The following is an 18884-nucleotide window of genomic DNA, read 5'->3' on the forward strand; positions in this document are numbered from 1 at the left end:
CATGAAGTCCTCTACAACAATTAGCTGTTATGTGTTAGCATTTGTTATAGAGTCACTTTCCTACTGTGGGAGGCCAACACAGAGCTTGGGAATGAATGGATTAAACGAAACAGCTGTAAAAAGGTATGATCCATCAGGAAAAAAGCTAATGTTTTAACTGTGACTTTTTAAAAATATACTTTTTGTGTGTGTCAAAGCAGCTATTTTTGTAAACTCCGTTTATTCAGCGCATAGTTTAAATGACGTATATCGAAATGCACTGCGCTCTGCCAACGCCTTTCCCTCTTTTGTCTGTTTGGGTGCGTAAAGAGAGCGTGCGTCAGGATTTTGCTTTTGGTTCCTTCCCAGCAAGTTCACTTCTCAGGTTTCAGACTTCTGTCGGAGCAGCCGAGGCATTTCCTCCTTTTGCGCTTACACTGTCTTCTAAAATCTTCTGAAACATAAAAAATTGGAGGAGAATCTGAGTCTACGGTCTTGGATGATGGGTTTACGGATATTATTGGCTGTTCTTCTCTTTGGTTTCGGCCTGGCGAGCGTTTTCGCCGATTCGTCCACACCTGAGAACGGTAGGAAAGGAATCGGTGAATGTGGGGGCTGAGGAATTAGTTAAGCTGAAAATCTTTGTTTTTTGTTTTTGATCAGATGTAGCTGCTTTCTAATTCATTATTATTATTATTGTTTTTAGTAGTATTGTTGTTTTTATCTTTATAGCTACGCGCAGGTTGCTCAAAACCCCGAATGTGAGTCTTTTATCTGTTCAGTAAAGTCACAACAGTTTTAAGGGCTATTATATTCATAAAGCATTGTTTCATAAGCCTTGAACTGAGGAGAAAAGCACCCAAACATCTAGAATTAAAATGTCATTGTTTGCATTTTCTACACTGAAACTATTTATTATAAAATATATTAGATAACCTTACGTACCGGCCACATTTAAGCTTAAAAGGAATAAAAACACAACTTTGTTGGTAGAATTGTGTCTGTGTAAGATTCCTGTCTCTGAAAACTGTTGAAACCTCTCAACAGGAACAAGGAGTCTCTTTTTCAGCCCCTGGGGTGCTTGATTGTTTCAGAGCAGAGACTAAGAGAAACTGTGGCACACAAATATGAGACATTGTTTCTCCATTTTACAGATGCATGGCTTCACTAGCACAAACCCGGCTGTTGTTCTGTGTATGTCTGCTGATAATAACATGACTGGTTCCACAGGCTGTGTAGTTGCTGTACTTAGTCGCCATGGAAAATGTCCCAGGAGGATTACCAGTAGTTGCAAAAACCAGAGTGGGCACATGCCAGGCCTTTTTAAATCTGCTCCTCATGGTGCTTTCATTTAAACTCGACAAGTTTTGCAGTCATGTTTGCCTTGACGTTTGAGGCAAAATGTTTCCACCTTGCCCATTATGTCCTTTAACTCGATTGTATTAACTTCTTTGACTTACAGTGTGTGAGTTGAAAAACGGGACAAGCTGTGAGGAATGTCTGAAAAATGTGACGGTAAGTTCGCTGAGAGAGCGTTTTATTTCTGCTTGGCTGATTTCTTTTTTGGGTTAACAGAGTTTCTGTGTGTGTGCATGGTCAGAATAGATGTCTCCTCCTCCAACCCAGACCTGTTTGACTGGTTTGAGAAGTAACTGATCTCATGAATTCTCACCCTGCTCCTTTTTTAGGCTGTGTGTGCCTATCACACACAGCCTAAAAAAGGTAATTTCCTGTAATTAGCCTGCATACCTCCTTTTTTGTTTTTCTGTTTAACTAATAGGGACATTGTGCACATTTTTTTAAACAGTGCTTGTGGTGCATCACAACAAAGTCATGTGTAACATATCCAGTGAGAACCATCCTCCCACCCCATGCGCTCTGCCCTCTGAATGATGCACGATGGGGACTCTGCTGGAGTAAGAAAACACACACACACAAGCTGATCACATTGATAACATTTAGTTAATTGAATTAAAGTCGTTAAATATGCTGTCCAGTACACTGTCTGACTGAAGCTTATTTGCTGATTTTCTTTCTTTTTTTCTCTGTGTGTTAGTGATAATTAATAAACGATATTCTTGTATAAGACAAAAATACTTACATGTCCCTGAAGTTGAGAAATTACTGTGTTGCATCAGTCCAATCATGATAAAAAATTGGAAAATTAAAAATTACTCCAAAGAAGGAGCTCAGGTTAAATGAAAAATACAAGAAAGTCAAGTGCTTTATGGATTAAAATCTAAATGTGATACTATACTAGGAGGTTAAACCTAAAATGAAGGCATGTATTGTGGTATGAGGTAGCAAAGAACTTCTGCGTCTGTCCTTGTGGCAGCTGAGCTGAAACAGATGTTAGATGAGGTGTTAATTAAGTGGTGCAGAGAGGATCTATAGCCACAGTCATTTGGCTGACCTCAGCATCAAAATGCAACAGCAACAATTAATTCCCTTTACGCATAACATGGACTCATTCCCACAGCTAGCACTTCAGTGTTCCAGATAAAATGTCTGGGATTGTGCAATCCCTTCACATAACACATCTTACTAAAGTCCTGAAGCCAGGTACAGTCACACTGTGTGCACAGTGTTTTGCTGCTACTCCAACACTCACTGTGTTCCCTCTGCTCTTAATCAGCTCACTGAACTAATCCATGTTATTGGGCAGCCACATACATTCCCCATGATGCTGGCTGTAACAGCTTCGTCTCCATCATTTTCCTCATAGGTCCCCCAGGTTTACAGGCCTCGCTCCGGGCAGTAGAGCCCCTTTCTGCGACTTGCTGAAATTGTAGTGATACGAAAAACCACTAGTAGGCTTGTTAGGCTATTTCACCTCCACATAAACTACAAGGAGCAAGAAAAATCCACTTTAGTAGGTTATGAAATAATTTCAAAATAAATAAATTGGAACAAGAGCTACTGCAACAGGCTCCCAATCAGCACCGTGCCAAGGATAAATAAAAACTAAATAGTTATATTTAAAGGCTCTTTCTCTTTAAAAAACTATTTTTTTTCCTAAAAAACCCCCCAAAACTTACAAATAGAGATTAAAAGATCCTGCATCTTCATAATTCTTATTTTTTTCACAAATGAAGATTGGAACAGTTTATCCTGATTTGCTGTAGATGAAAGTTTCACTAAATCACTAGAGTGGAAAAACAAAAAACCCCTCCATGTTTGTGGATTTTGCGTCTGGGGTTGTTTGTTTTGAATAAGTGCTTCAGCGTGTAGATACGTTTTAGACAATAGCGGGATGGGGGAAAGCCCTATCCTGTTTCACCGTGACAGCCTCTCCCTGTACAAAGCGTGCTATCCAATAGTTTGGTAGTAAAATAGGAACCCATTCATGTTAACATTCATTTTGTCCACATGCTTTTGTACTATTACATCTTTAAAATCTTGATGCAGAACTTTTTACAGAAGTACATTTGCATATTAAACATTAAAATTGTCTTTGATCCTTGTTATTTTTATCAGTGAGTCAAAAAACATTAACGTTTTATTCAGTACATCTGTAGAATGATTTGGTTTGAGAAGAGGAAATTAAACGCAACCTAATGAAGGAGGAAGAACAAGAATTTTCTATCTGGAAGATAAATTTGTGATTTCTGAATGACATTGTCACTCTGGTTCTGTCTGCAGTGAACTTCCAGATCTTGATAATCACCTTGTCAGTGGTTGGTGGCATTCTTATCATTGCCTTTTTGGTCTGTCTGTTCTGCTGCTGCAAGTGTGAGAACATCGGGTAAGTGTAATGTGAGCTCTGGTTGACAAAACCCTCTCATTCCAGCCAGTGTGATGCTGGTAGAATACATTGTAGCAATTATATTATTAGTTGTGTGCAACAGGTTAAGATATGTACTGACTACCCATCAAGTCCTTCAATTAAATGATTATGTTACACGTAAGCAATCCTGAAAATGGGAGTGTTTCCGCTTATGCGTGAGCGTGAAGTAGCACAAAGGCAGTCTGCAGGCAGTCAGGTACTGCCCGTCTACCTGCAGAGAGTGTTTATTGTGGATTGGGGCTGTGTCAAAAACATGTGACACATCCAGTCTGTGGGCTACTCTTGCTTCTGCTGTTGTTGGTTCATGAGCCAGCCACAGAGAAAAGTGAAATTATAACTACAAAGAGCTGAAGTGAAACTGTTTAAAATCAGTGAAATGTGTCTACTGTGGAGCCTGTCTGTGCTTTTCATGGCATATTTTTATTCTTTGATTTACTCTTTTCTCATTCTTCTCCTGTTCTTGCTGGACTCTGTTGTCACTCTTTAACTCGACCCCCTTGTCAAGCAATTGGCAGTTGACTGATTCATAGGTCATCCACATCTGGCACCATTTTTGACTTTCAGATGCTGTTTTATTAAGTTAAGGCTGAACTAAAGTTGATTCAGTTCAGAAAAGTGTGGTAATTTAAAAAAAAAAAAAAAAAAAGAAGTTTTCTACGTTTGCAGGGTTCAACCCCATCTTAAACTCACAACACTTGCCCACATTTATTCACACTAGGAATGCCACTAAATTGCTTTTCTTTAAATATACCTTGCAATGATTGCTTTCTTATGAGTTTGTTAGTAATAATCAGCAATCTTTTCCTTCTACTACATAAATCTAACACTGGTCTTGTTTTTTCAGATCTAGCAGGTCTGAGGCCAAGATGCAGCGGCAGGCCAATAAGCTGAGAACCAAGCAGGACGAAAGGTGGCAATATCATGTTTTGTTTTGTAATACTGTTTCACCCCCTATGACTGGTTGGTCTCTGTATTTGATACATCCATAGCTATAACTTAACAAAACGTGGCTTTAAAGAATTGGTGGACTCTAAATTGCTGCCTAAATCTCTAGTTTATATAATTAAAATTCAAAAATCATGAGAAAAAACAAAACTACAGTTCAGCACCATGTCTTTATGACCAAGTTTCTTCCTATAGAACAGCATCTCTCTCAGCTAACATTAAATATTTGCTATAAACACATACAAATTGGAGTTATTTCTCTATACTTTACATGTATTTCCTCTAAAAACAATTATACATTTTGGGCTTTTATTGGTTCTGTAATAGTTGCACTAGGTGCGACACACCGGCTACCTTTTGCATTGATAGCTATGATTAGCATCGCTTTCTTTCAACACACACGAGGGGGAAAAATGCAGACGTCATACTGTTATCAGCCCAAACTGGTTTGTTTCCACGAGTCTGACATTCTGAAAAATCATTAGTCGTCGCCCTGTGACTTATGGAAGAATGTTTTGTCTTTACAGGAGGGCGGAGATGAAGCAGAGACACCAGGAAATCAGGCAGAAATATGGTAAGCTTTTCTCTTTGTTAGTCTGTGTGTGTCAGCAATCGGCTACCTATACAGCATCTAAATTATGACTTACTCTACAAAACAAAATGTGGCTCTTTTTACACCTGTAATGTCATTTAGTAGCTATGAGAGCGCGTGATTAAGAAAGTTGATTCTGTATTGTGCTACCAGTATGAGGCACTTTGCCCAGTTTAGCATAACTGCTGGGGAGGGGGAAAAAGAGCTTGTCTGACTGTGTCCATAAGGTCCAGAGAGTTCAGAGCTATACTATTTAAATGTCTCTTTTCTACTAATGAAATTCAGATGTTTATGGATATGGAACTGGCTACTGCAAGAAATTCAGAGAAAGCATCAGATTATGTCCTCCAGGTTTTCTTTGAGTGGAAATCACCCCAGTGGGCAACACATAACACTATGTTAACTTTGCAGGCCTGCTATAATATGAATGATTTTCAAAAGACACCAATGAGTAATTACTTCTGCACTGGCACTCGCATAGTATCAGGGTTAATTGAGCAGAAAAGATAGACACAGTCGCAAGACTTGTTCCAGTTCATCCTGCAAGAGCACCTCCTGGAGTCTGATCCATGGAGGCCCAACCTACAACCTAAATGTTCCTGCTAAGGTCCTTGTAATGTTATGGCTGATGGGTGTATACCATAAAGCTAAATATAAAAGTTTAAGAGAGGCTGGTAAGTTTTTATTTAGCTATGATACAATACAGTGCGAGGCTAGCCATTTACTCCTGTCCGTGCTAAGCTACGTTCACCGTAATCTGGCATTGACTTCATAGTTACCATTTTGCGTGAATATATCAAACGATTTATTTAAATCAGGGCAACTCTTACTGATTGTTTAATGTTTTCCAGGTCTAAGTGGACAAAACCCATACTCCAGATTTTCTTGAAATGGATTTGTCAACTGAGATTATTAACTGCGGACAGAGGACATCCATGAGCTGTCTTGAAGTGACATGATTGGAGAATTGTTGTAATTGATATAAAAAAATCAAATGTAAGAAAAGTAGTTTAAATAGATCAGGGTCATTTGGTCAATGAAGCTTTCAAAGAATCCTACATTTACTGAAATGACCCAAGAGGCTGGAACCAAATGCTAGAAGAGATATGTAGTGTTGGTATTTTTCCAAACACTTGTCATTTATCCTGTGACTCAAGATACTAATCTGCTAATCTACTATTTATTTGGGTATTTAGTCTAATGGTACTGAATGGAAGGAGTCCAGTCTGGCTGCTGGAATATTCTTTCCTTTAGCTTCTGTTGTAATTGTACATTTTCACATTGTTTTTGCTGCTGAGATTTTACTTTTATCTTGTTTTAAATGTTTTTTCCCCATTCTGAAATCTAATTACTGTGTTACTGCTGCTGTTTCCTACTGTTGACAACGAATTTTAAACCAATCACATTTGCAGAATATATTCTGAATATATGAGGTCAAAATAAACATAATGAAAGAACTTAAATAAAAGATTTCAGACTGATCCCTAATTCTGATAGTAACACTGTTTATGTTTATTTCCCATTGAGCTTTCATGTTAACCTACCTTTATAAAATACTGTATGTTTTGTACAGTTTATCAATAAATCAAACATTTGATTAAAAGATGTGTTATTCCTTAAAAGAAAAAAAAATCAATGATCTTCAGTTGTAGTCAGAAGATTACGTATGCTCACCACGAGTTACGACTTTGTACCACGTATACATATGGTATACATAGACCCACACTATTTGTTTAAATCTGCCTTGGTAAGTTGCACGTCAATCAGACACTTTTATCCATCAACAAGCTTCTGGCATATTTCTGGATAGATTTTTTTAACACTCATGGCAGAATTCCTTTAACTTGGTTTCAAGACACTCTTAAGCATTGTTGCCCGATTTTCAGTATGATCGAGGTTGAAGCTCTAGGAAGGCCATGGAGTGGGGGGGGGGGGGGGTCATTGCCCTGTTGGAGCACGAAGGAGGAGGTCTACCTCAAAACAAACACAAACAAATGCTAAAATAAAACCATATTTCAAAACATGAAAAACTATGAACTTATCGACTACTTAAATCAAGTGAAATAAAATGTAAAATAAAAAACAACGAAGAGGCACAGAGGACCTGATGTACTGGCAAAGTCTGGATCTTTAATTAGGCTGACCAGGTATTCCACTTTTTAATGGTATCTGCAAAGCACTTGTATCCCTTGCCCCATTGTTTTATGTATTTTATACCAAATCTGTTTGTCTGCAAACTCCACCAACATGCAGTCAAACTTGATGGTGATATACCAACAAGCTAAAACCACCAATTTTTTTTAGCATTTATGTTATGAATACTGTGCAAAAGTCTCTAGCCACTCCTGCTTTCTTTATATTTTTCTTCCAAGGAAAATGGGTTCACTGTTAGTCTGTTGCTAGGCAATATGATGACCTCATGACATCTGATATAGATAAGAACTTTTGGGGCCCTGAGTCGTGCCTGTGTGTTATCAAACTCCTGATTGAGTAGAAGTTCACAGACGAACACACACACACAGATTTGTTGCAGGCATGTGCAGTTAAGGTCATTGAGTACATTCTTCTTCACTAGTACGGTTACTTCAACGCCAATGCCTTCTCCTTTGTAGATGAGAGACGCATGGTTTTCATTGACAAGCAGCAGACGCATCTAGTAAACGTAGAGCGGGCGCAAAAAATGACGTACCGGCAGAGCGCAGCAGAGGGCCAGCAGAAAAATTCGCTCCAGCCAGCGGTCAGTGCAGCGCATGTCGCTCCTTGTGTCAAGGGGCCTTGAGAGGGTCACATCACCACAATGCCTAGAAAAAGGAAAGGCTCTTGCCGCAGCAGTAAGGATGCCATGCGGAAGAAGAAAATCAGGGCCACTGAATCTCAGCATCAAAGAGAATCTAGACTGGAAAACGCCAGATTAGCAGAAGCTGCACGAAGACAGCGAGAAACCAGCGAAGAGAGACAGCGTCGTTTAGAAAACGCCAGAGTATCCCAAGCTTCGCGGAGACGGCGCGAGAACAGCGAAAAAAGACGACTTCGCCTGGAAAATGCCAGACTGGCCCAGGCTTCGCGGAGACAGCGCGAAACCAGCGAAGAAAGGCAGCGTCGATTGTACCATGCCCGGTCGGCTCAAGCTTCGCGCAGACAGCGGGAAACCAGTTTGGAAAGGCTGCAACGTCTGCAAAATGACCGCCTGTCTAAGGCTTCCAGAAGACGGCGTGAAACCAGCTTGGAGAGGGAGCATCGCCTGGAAAATAAGCGGCGGGGGCAAGCTTCACGGAGATTGCACGAAACCAGCGAAGAGAGACGGCATCGCTTAGAAAATGACAGATTGGCTCATGCATCACGAAGACAGCGAGAAACCAGCGAGGAAAGACGGCTTCGGCTGCAAAATGCCAGACTGGCTCAAGCTTCACGGAGGCAGCGAGAAACCAGCGAGGAAAGGCAGCGTCGATTGTACCATGCCCGGTCTGCTCAAGCTTTGCGCAGACTGAGAGAAACCAGTTCGGAGAGGGAGCATCGCCTACAAAATAATCGACTGGCTCAGGCTTCACGGAGACTGCGCGAAACCAGTGAGGAAAAGGTGCATCGCTTGGACCATGACCGGTCCGCACAAGCTTTGCGCAGACTGCGAGAAACCAGCGTGGACAGAGAAAGGCCGTCAGAAAACGACAGACCATGGCGCCGTGAACATTATAGACTGCAAGTGCTCAATGCTTCCCGAAAGACAAATGGACTCGGCTTTCCAGCACCTGTGTGGAATTTTCACGAGTCTGCTTTTGAGGAGGGACAGGTGCATTCTGAATTACCATCACTGTACACAGTGAACATCCAGAGTTTTGTCTGCGTCTGATTATGGTGACAGTGTTTATATGTATGCTTCTCCGTCTCCCCAGAAGCCTCTTGATTCTGTGTATCACACTTACTCACCGTTGTATCTTATATGAAGGAGTGGGATTTATTTATTTAGAAGGCTGAAAGACATTTTAGCTGCACCTCCCATTCACACTGGTCTTGGAGAAACTGGATTTGAATACCTTGCTGCCTATGAAATGAGCTACAAAGAAAACAAAAATTGTGAAACTGCATTTTTTGATTTCATGTTAAGTGTCTGTCTGGATTTTTCTCCTGGTGGTGTCATGGTTCTGTTTGTTTGTTTGTCTGTTTGTTAGCAATCTTGACTCCACAGTTTTCAAGGTATCATTTTCATATTTTGTGTGATGGTATGCCAGTAACAGCCGGAGCTGATTTAATTTACAAGAAAATCAGGTCAAGGTCATGCCAAAATCAATAAAATCTTTATATTGCTCTTCATATTACCTTATTTTTTTTAATGGGTTGTCTTTACAAAAATATGCAAGCCTAGGTTAGCTAAGCATTTGACCTTGACCTTCATTGTCAGCACGCAAAGGTAAAGTTGACCCAGAAAAGTTTTTCAAAAAAACAATATCGAGTAATATATCATATAAAAGGCCATTGAGAGCTGTACAACCTACCACCCCACCCCGGCCCTCCCCCAAATACCATGCCCTACAGTGTTACAGTGACAGCATAAAGATTTGCAAAATCACGCACTGAAAATGAAAATATTTTTAAATCTCAAGGTTTTTTAGCTTATAGAAGCCAGAAATTTTAGTCAGTTGTGTTGCAATCATATAGGTAAAGATAATAAAACAGACTATTTTAGTATTCAATGCTTCAAGGTCATAGGTCAAAGGTCAGGCATTATGTCTTTATAAAAGCAGGCTGAGGTTGCTGCACTGTAATAAAAGCAGGCTGATGTCAGCATGTTATAATAAAAACATCATAAAACATCTATTTTTTTTAGTATAGTAAAAAAAAGTATAGTCCTTGCCCTTCAGGGTGAGTTGCACTCTCCGAATGCGCTTGTTTTTTCAATTCGACATCACAATGACACCATAAAGTCACAAAGTCACAGACTGCACGAATTTAACTTAAACTTAACTTTGACTTAAAATCTCTTTTTCTGCTTATAGAAGCCAAAGATTTCAGTTAATTCTGCTCCAGTCATATGGGTAAAAATAATCAAATACACCACTGTAATGTGGTATTTATGTTTGGTATATATTTTAGAATATCTTCAAGGCCATAGGTTAAAGTTCAGGGTCACACAAATTAGGAAAAAGCTTTAGTTTCCATTGGATCATCTCCTTAAAGTGATATATTAGTCATTGGGGGATATAAGCACTTTCTTTGTTTGAGCTCTTTAAAACATTATTTTTTCAGTACAAGATTATATAACTTCAAAACGCAAAAACACAAAAAGATTAATATACTACACTAGATTTATTACACTAGATTTTGTGAGTGCTCTTGTATGTTTTAGGGGATTTTTTGGTACTCCTTTCCCTCTTGAAAAAGATCTCCATCGCAGTGAGACTACCTGTAACTAAAGGACTTATTAGTAACACATATATACCAAGTAAGTGGGTTAAAGTAAGGCCATGATTTTGCTGTCAAAAGGGACAATTACACTGTAGCATGGGCATGCACTAGTTGACTCAATGTCCCACATATTAGTCAGCACAGCTCATAAAGAAATGTGAACTATGGATGCATCAATACTGATGCCAAACAAGATAAGCAGAGAAAATGAGATGAAATGAGAGTTAAAGGTTAGACCATAAAATAAACTTCAGTTTCTATTTATCTGTGTTGTATTTAGTCAAAGGAGCTTGCAAAGAAAAGCGTCTGGACTTCTTTAAGTTAGTTGAAGACGTTTCACCTCTCATCCGAGAAGCTTCTTCAGTTCTAAGGTCAAATGGTGGAGAGTCCCAGATATAAACCTAGTGGGAGTGTCCCCCCACAGAGGGACAAAAGGACCCACTGATGATCCTCTAAACTCACCCGAAACTCTGGCTGATTGGGACCCACACCCAGTTTCACACCTTGGCTCAGGCGATTAGAGGATCATCAGGGGGTCCTTTTGTCCCTCTGTGGGGGGTTACTCCCACTAGGTTTAAATCTGGGACTCTCCACCATTTGACCTTAGAACTGAAGAAGCTTCTCGGATGAGAGGTGAAACGTCTTCAAGCAACTTAAAGAAGTCCAGACGCTTTTCTTTGCAAGCTCCTTTGACTACGATGACCTGGATGACTGAGAACCTTCACAGACACTGTGTTGTATTTACTTTGCCAGGAAGCTGGGAACCAATGCCAAACCAGTGAGGGACTTGCATAGTTTTTATGTTTTTAATGTTAAACATATAAAAATTTGCTATACCAACGTTACCAGTACTTCCCACATTGCCCCACACATTGCCCCTTTCTTTAATCAAATCAAATCAAATCAAATCACTTTTATTGTCACATCACATGTGCAGGTACATTGGTACAGCACATGTGAGTGAAATTCTTGTGTGTGAGCTTCACAAGCAACAGAGTTGTGCAAAATACAATAATGTAAACAAGCAAAATACAAGAATGGCTACATCTGAAACTAATAAATATATGTACAATATATAATAGTATATGTATTCCTGGATGTGTATACTAAATATTTTTCTACGTGTGTGTGTGTGTACACATATTTTACAAATTAAATAGAGTAAACAATAAATAAAATATATAAAAATATACAGAGTTGAGACATGTGCAAAACAGTGGCATTACTGTACAGTATGGAGTGCATAATGTTAAAGTTCCAGTAGTGAAGCTGAGGTGTCTATGACGTGTTCAGCAGTCTGATGGCCTGGTGGAAAAAGCTGTCTCTCAGTCTGCTGGTACGGGACCGGATGCTGCAGAACCTCCTTCCTGATGGAAGTAGTCTGAACAGTTTATGGCTGGGGTGACTGGAGTCCTTGATGATCCTCCCCGCTTTCCTCAGGCACCGCTTCCTGTAGATGTCTTGGAGGGAGGGAAGCTCACCTCCAATTATCCGTTCAGAGCACCGCACTACTCGCTGGAGAGCTTTGCAGTTGTAGGCGGTGCTGTTGCCATACCAGGTGGTGATGCATCCAGTGAGGATGCTCTCAATGGCACAGTGATAGAAGGTCCTGAGGATGCGGGGGCTCATGCCGAATCTTTTCAGTCTCCTGAGAAAGAAGAGGCGCTGCTGCGCCTTCTTCACTGTTTTGTTTGTGTGTACTGACCATGTAAGATCCTCAGCCAGGTGTACACCAAGGAACCGGAAGCTGCTCACTCTCTCCACAGCAGCGCCGTTGATGGTGATGGGGGTGTGTACTTCTCTGCACCTCCGGAAGTCCACTATCAACTCCTTTGTCTTTGCGACGTTGAGGGTGAGATGGTTGTCTTGACACCAGTGGGTCAGGGCGCTGACCTCCTCCCTGTAAGCCGTCTCATCACCATTGGTGATAAGACCCACCACTGTAGTGTCGTCCGCAAACTTCACAATGATGTTGGAGTTGTTAGTGGCCGTGCAGTCGTAGGTGTAGAGTGAGTACAGGAGAGGGCTCAGTACACACCCCTGTGGAGCACCAGTGTTCAGTGTGATGGGGGATGAGGTGATGCTGCCCAGTCTGACCACTTGGCGTCTGTCAGACAGGAAGCTAAGGATCCAGCTGCAGAGGGAGCTGCTCAGTCCTAGATCCTGCAGTTTCCTGTCCAGCTTCGAGGGAACGATGGTATTGAATGCTGAGCTGTAATCTACAAACAGCATTCTCACATACGTGTCTCTCTTCTCCAGGTGTGACAGGGCAGTGTGTAGTGTCAGGGCTATGGCATCATCAGTATTATTTTGGATTTTATCTAATCCACGCAGTGTCAAAAGTACACATACAGGCTCAAGTGTATACACTATATTGCTAATAGTCTTCACTTGCTGCCTTCACACATATGAACACAAGTTACATTCTTAATCCATAGGGTTTAATATGATGTCTGCTCACCTTTTGGAAAGAAGAAACTACCAGTTGCATTCAAACATGATCACTAACAAAAAGTAAACAGGCCTTCACCTTGTTAAACTGATAGATATTGTAGAACATTGAATAGCACTTATTAAGGGAATTAAGTGATTTGATGTCTATATTTGAGTCTGTATTTCTGCTTTTGACCCTGTGTGGATTGAAGAAAATCCCAAATAAATTCAAAGCTGTGCATCAGATTGATGCATACTGTAAATTAATCATTCCTGACTGGAAAAAGAACAGTTCAAAGAAATTATTAAAAGCCCGAAATTATCATGACTTTCATGCCCATAATGAGTGTATAAGAACTTCTGACCACTACTGTATTTCTGAACTTCTTAAAACATATAATTAAATTAAAAGAGTCAAAGTATTATTAAAAATGACAATAATAATACACTAGGATATTTAAACATTAAAGAGCTTAACCAATTCTGAAGTCTGGTCTAAACTAAACTAAGATGGAAACAAAACATTTTAAATGAATGGAAATTAAACTACAGAACTTCAATAGCTACCACTTACAGGTGGCTCGTTATTTGGTTTAATTTGTGCGCACAATAAGAGATTTTCATATAGATTCCTCGCGTGATCGAGTTTTTTTTGCATAGACGCGCGCTCCCGCGATTTGGCAACCACGTGGTGTTTTAAGGGCCAATGGCTTATTTGCAGCAACGGTCTGAAGCGCGCACCCGTTAGCAGGGCAGAGGAGAGGACAGAAGGCGGCAGAAAGACAAATAAAGCCGAACTAGCAGATTATTCTGTAAACTGCAACGCGAAATCCTGCCGAGATGTCAGAGGAAAAGCCAAAGGTAATATATAGAGGTTTATATAACTGCTTGCTTGTTATGATGGCTGAGGCGAGCTCCTGCGAAACCGTCGCTTATATGTGCAATCTAAAAATGGCCTGGTTTGCACGTTTCTCTAAATCGGCGCAGTGTTTGTTTCGCAAATGAATGAGTACCCGCACATTCATATGTGCGTCTATATGCGCTCACACAGCTCACTGTAGGTGAGTTTGGGAGGGATGTTGTCCCGCTAATTGGGGTCTAAAAGGTTGGGAGCAGGAATGTCAATTACACCATGATTGTTATTTGCGGATTTTTTTCTTTGTCGAAACGGGACCACGCTATGTCCGCAACGCCGCAAATGCCGCAACTGCAGCAGTGGCAGAAGAGCGCAAATGGAGGTGACGCACCGCCTTAAAAACTGATGTGACTATGGTATTCTGGTAGTTTTTATTTTATTTGTTTTAATTTTTTCGTTGTGCTGCTTGTTGTACCACAATACTTCATAACAAAACTGCTAGCAGCGTTAGCCGGTAGCTAAACTCGCCAGTGGTTCTGAGCCTAGCCCGGAGCTAATGATGCTAACGTTAGCGCCTGTGAGTGCCTTGTGTGAACGCATATGGTAGCATGTCTGTGTTATTGAGCTCCAATGTACGTTTTGTTTTAATCAAAGCATCAACTGAATAGTATGGCAGTAATTCAACACAAGTCACATCTGTGTTTTGTGACACGGCTGTTAAAATTGTGGGATTATATGCCTATTAGTTTACTTTCTGTATGTCTGAGCTAGCAAGGCTAACAGTATTGTGGATGTCGCTTTAAAGAAAACGTATACGTACTATGCATTACTGTGGTTGCTAATCCATTTGTTTATCAAGTGTTAAACCATTGTGTTTCTACAGGAAGGAGTAAAGACTGAGAATGACCACATCAACCTCAAGGTTGCAGGGCAGGATGGGTCGGTGGTTCAGTTTAAAATAAAAAGGCACACACCTCTCAGTAAACTAATGAAGGCATACTGTGAACGACAGGTAAGCTGCTGTAAGTTCTTAAGCAGCATGATTACATGCACACTTAACTTTGCTGTTCTTTTAACGGAAAGGCGGCATCTTCATCTGCAGGGTCTCTCAATAAGGCAGATCAGGTTCAGGTTTGATGGCCAGCCGATCAATGAGACGGATACGCCTGCACAGGTATGATTATTATGCACTTGTAACCATTATTGAAACACATTCAGTTTCTTTAAGATTACAGCGCACTTGTCCCCTAAATAAATTGAATATGTTTGCAATACTGTAAAATAATTAATATATGGAACATCTTTTTCTCAGCTGGAAATGGAAGATGAAGACACCATAGATGTTTTCCAGCAGCAGACAGGCGGCCATTGCTAAGCCCTACCCACCTCATTGACGGCCACCCTCAGACAACGCCCTCAACCATCTCACTGTCCATCCCTTCCCCACCACTCCCCTCATATTATTATTATTATTATTATTATTATTATTCTTTCAGTTTAAAGATGTCTGTCATGGTTTTCGTCAGGTGTTGGCGGGGGGCCTCGTTGGCTGTTTATGTGCTGTCTCAGTCAGGACTGAACTTTTGTGTGTCAACAGTCTCTCTGCTGGCCAATCAGGACACAGATTTCCTTCTGGCACCGCTGGCTGTGATTGGACCAACAACTCATCACAGCTGTTCCTGGTTTGTCACTGCTTTTGGTTCACTGTGCAGTGAAAGCTTAGTATCCAGTAGTTTGTCACTGTTTTCATCCATCAGGGTTGAATGCGAGGCTCTGCAAGTGTTTTGTCCAGGGGTCACTGTCAGTGGGCATAAAAATGGTTTGAAGTGGAAGCACTATCTGAACATAATACACACATGCTTCCCATTTCACATTGCTTTTCTGTGTGTTTGTTGTCTGAATGGTGACTCGTTTTGTTTGTTTTTGTTTTGTTAAATGAATTTTAATTCTTTGCATTTTAGGTGCTTCTGCAATGTTTCTTTTCTTTTGTAAATGTTAATTTTAGTTTTTTCGTCTGTTATTTTAAACATTAACACCCATGGGGCATATGGTCGACATTTTTTCCCCCTCCTGTACAGCAGTATCAGAATGGGTGTTAGATAAATGTTGTGGGACTTGGACCAATACTCCAAAAACAGAACGTCTGCTTCATATTTGACGTGCTTCTCTTTAAAAAGCCAACTTCAAGGTGAAAACTGTCACATTTAAAGGCATTTATATTGCATCAGTGTTTGCTTCCTCTTAGATGGCTACTCAGTGAGTGACTGTGGGTGTCTGCGGTACAGATGGATATATGCTTATGCAGAAATGCTTGTTTCAGGGGAAAGAATTCATCTATATCACAGAAGTGCATCCACGGTGTAAGCTGGTGGGCGTTTGATTGTGTAAAGAATCTCTTGGTGCAAAATACATAACATTTTTCTTTTTGGTTCTGTTTTTTTCCAAAGTGGGCTAGTGACCGGTCCTTGTGATGATCTCAAAAGCAGGTCTGCTTGTTGTAGAGGGTGGACTGTGAGTGGGAATAACTGAAAGGTTCCTGAATGTTTTTTTTTTTTTTAGGTCAGGTGTCTCATCCCCTGTATTGCCCTAGCACAAGTAGGCCAACGGGAACACTGAGTTTTAGATGTGCTTTGAAGAGGAGCAGGTTCAAGTTTGAGCAAGGGTATCCAGCAAAAGTTGGACTGTCTTTGCTAAAAGACACCAATGACACTTTTCACTACTGTGCCAGCTGCTGAGATGCTGTCTGCTTGTGTGTTGTTACAGTGGCAGTCTTTCAAGTGGTGATGAGCGTCTTTCACTATTTTTACATTCTGGAGAGTGAAGCATGCAGTTCGTTTCATATCAGGAGGTCAGCCATTGGAGTTTGGGAGACAAGTGTTCTGTACCTACAGGGCCCCGTTCTTCGTATGTGGGTAACCAAATTATCTTTGAATGTAAATAGTCTGAAATGAGCTAGGATTTCTTTTTTCCCCCTTTCCTCCCCCCAGTTCAGCCACGGTTCATTAAGCTCAAATCCTGAAAAGAAAAACCCAGCTTTTTTGAAGTTAGTTGGATTCAAGTTATTAGAAAAGGTTGCACCTTTCAAAGTTAAAAACACACTGCAACAAATGAAATGTAGGTTTTAATACGTGCTTTAAAAACTGTCTGAACACTTTCAGCTACTACAGTAAATGTTTTTCATCTTTTATATGAATAGTTAAGAGTTGGTGCCAGTACTGAGAAATGAAACCTTATTTCCTTGCACAGCCATCAGTAAGCATCTGTCAGTATTGTATTGCACAGAGAAATGTTGAGTGTTTGTGCGACATGCATCTGCACAAGCCAGTCAGCAATCATGATTCCAGCTTTCGTCACACAAAGTAAGAGCACACTTTACGATGCCAACAAGCAGCCTTCCGCTCGCATTTCAAGAACCCAGTGAGCTGGACAAAGGTCAGCTGAGCTAAACTGTAAAGTACGAAGAACGGGGACCAGGTCTTGTCATGTTATGTTTTCTCTACTGATTTGTACATTATTTGTGGTCTTTTACTACTGTATACAATAAATATAGTTTGGTACTCAGATTTGATGTCAAGTTTTTGTTTTTGTGTTTGACCAGCTAATCTGTTTGTTTTAAAGAACATAACTTAAAGCCCCTTTTCTGTCTCCAGGGAAGGGAGGGGTAAAATTTGGGTACCCAGATGCACACAGATGGGAGCTAAGGATCCAAAAGCACCGAAAACCTGTTTTCTAATGTGCAAAAGTAACCATTAGGTGGCACCACTGGTCCATACCAATACCATGTCTTGGGTTTGCTAAAGCTTTGCTTTCATAAAAACATGAAAGTAGTGGGAAAAACCGTAAACTTAGCTGAAGTGTGTTTCAGAAAATGAGGTTCTGAAGTGGTCCTCAAGCACACTTCTTCATGTAGTAGACAAAAGATGACTAAATTTAGATAAATGAGTTAAAAAAGGACAAACACTGATTATCATCTAAAACTTCACCATCGTCTTTATTACCCAGGTCCAAATTTAGAACGTGGCATCTCATCTGATAGTCTGTGTGAATACTTGCATTCAGTATAACCGGAACAGTGATAAGATTAATCATAGCGGCCGATGAGTCAAACCAGGAATAAGGAAAATCAGGGACCGGTGGACAATCTGCATCTGCTTTTCTTCATCTAAACGGGTTCAGGGGTGTAACTGCTGTTCCTGGCAGTAAGAGAGATTGATGAATGGGTAAAGGAAAATATACTGGTATGTATTTTGCATCCTTGATATTTGTGGCGTCCATAATCTTAATGTGGGTGGAAGAAGAAAGACTGTGTCATTTGCCTTGTAAATGTGCCGGATGGTTCTGAGAGATCTGACACAAGCAGACATGCCGCTGTTCCTCATGAGCACCTGGTGACCATCAAAATAAGATTAAACAGACTTGAGGAAATCAATGAATGTCGAGTTTGAGTGGCACTGAACATCCTCTGTAGGAGACTGTACACTTTCAGGTACTCCACTGTGACTGACTTGGCCCACCCAGGTTGACATACATGCAAATATGTATTAATTGCAAAAACTATCTGACCAAGCTGCTCTTAGTACTTTCTCCATTACAGTCTTTGCTTATGTTAATACTATTTTGCTAATTCAAAACATATATGTGGTTCAGCATACTATTTAGCTTTACTATCTTGAAACATAATTACTTTTTCAATACTTGCAGAGCTTTCAGGAAGCATCTAGATGTCCTGAACATACACTAAAGTGCGATCACAACTAATATAGTAAAAGCTCGGCTTGGATGCACTGCTTGACCAAAGCTCGTGCAAGTGTTGTTGTTTTCTTTTGATTGCCTTTTAATAATAACAATAAAAAAAGCCCTTTAATCAATCATTTTTCATGTGATCACATTCA

General features: G+C 40.4%; 2 protein-coding genes across 3 annotated transcripts; both read left to right on the forward strand.

Annotated features, from left to right (window-relative positions):
- Positions 1 to 304: 304 nt before the first annotated feature.
- Positions 305 to 6906, forward strand: pttg1ipa (PTTG1 interacting protein a). Its single transcript, XM_004540317.2, has 7 exons — positions 305 to 566; positions 1442 to 1494; positions 1787 to 1895; positions 3622 to 3724; positions 4611 to 4676; positions 5239 to 5285; positions 6155 to 6906. The coding sequence occupies exons 1-7, from the start codon at positions 479 to 481 to the stop codon at positions 6190 to 6192; spliced, it is 504 nt and encodes a 167-aa protein (XP_004540374.1). The 5' UTR covers positions 305 to 478; the 3' UTR covers positions 6193 to 6906.
- Positions 6907 to 13839: 6933 nt separating this feature from the next.
- On the forward strand, positions 13840 to 17555 carry sumo3a (small ubiquitin like modifier 3a). Of its 2 annotated transcripts, XM_004540318.3 has the most exons (4): positions 13840 to 13997; positions 14876 to 15004; positions 15095 to 15166; positions 15305 to 17555. In XM_004540318.3, the coding sequence occupies exons 1-4, from the start codon at positions 13977 to 13979 to the stop codon at positions 15365 to 15367; spliced, it is 285 nt and encodes a 94-aa protein (XP_004540375.1). In that variant the 5' UTR covers positions 13840 to 13976; the 3' UTR covers positions 15368 to 17555. The 2 variants fall into 2 exon arrangements, with proteins under 2 accessions (XP_004540375.1, XP_012777779.1); XM_012922325.3 differs by having other exon boundaries at positions 14876 to 15166.
- Positions 17556 to 18884: the final 1329 nt, after the last annotated feature.

This window comes from Maylandia zebra, linkage group LG19 (assembly GCF_041146795.1).
Source record: "Maylandia zebra isolate NMK-2024a linkage group LG19, Mzebra_GT3a, whole genome shotgun sequence".
In the NCBI taxonomy this organism is placed as follows: Eukaryota; Metazoa; Chordata; class Actinopteri; order Cichliformes; family Cichlidae; genus Maylandia; species Maylandia zebra.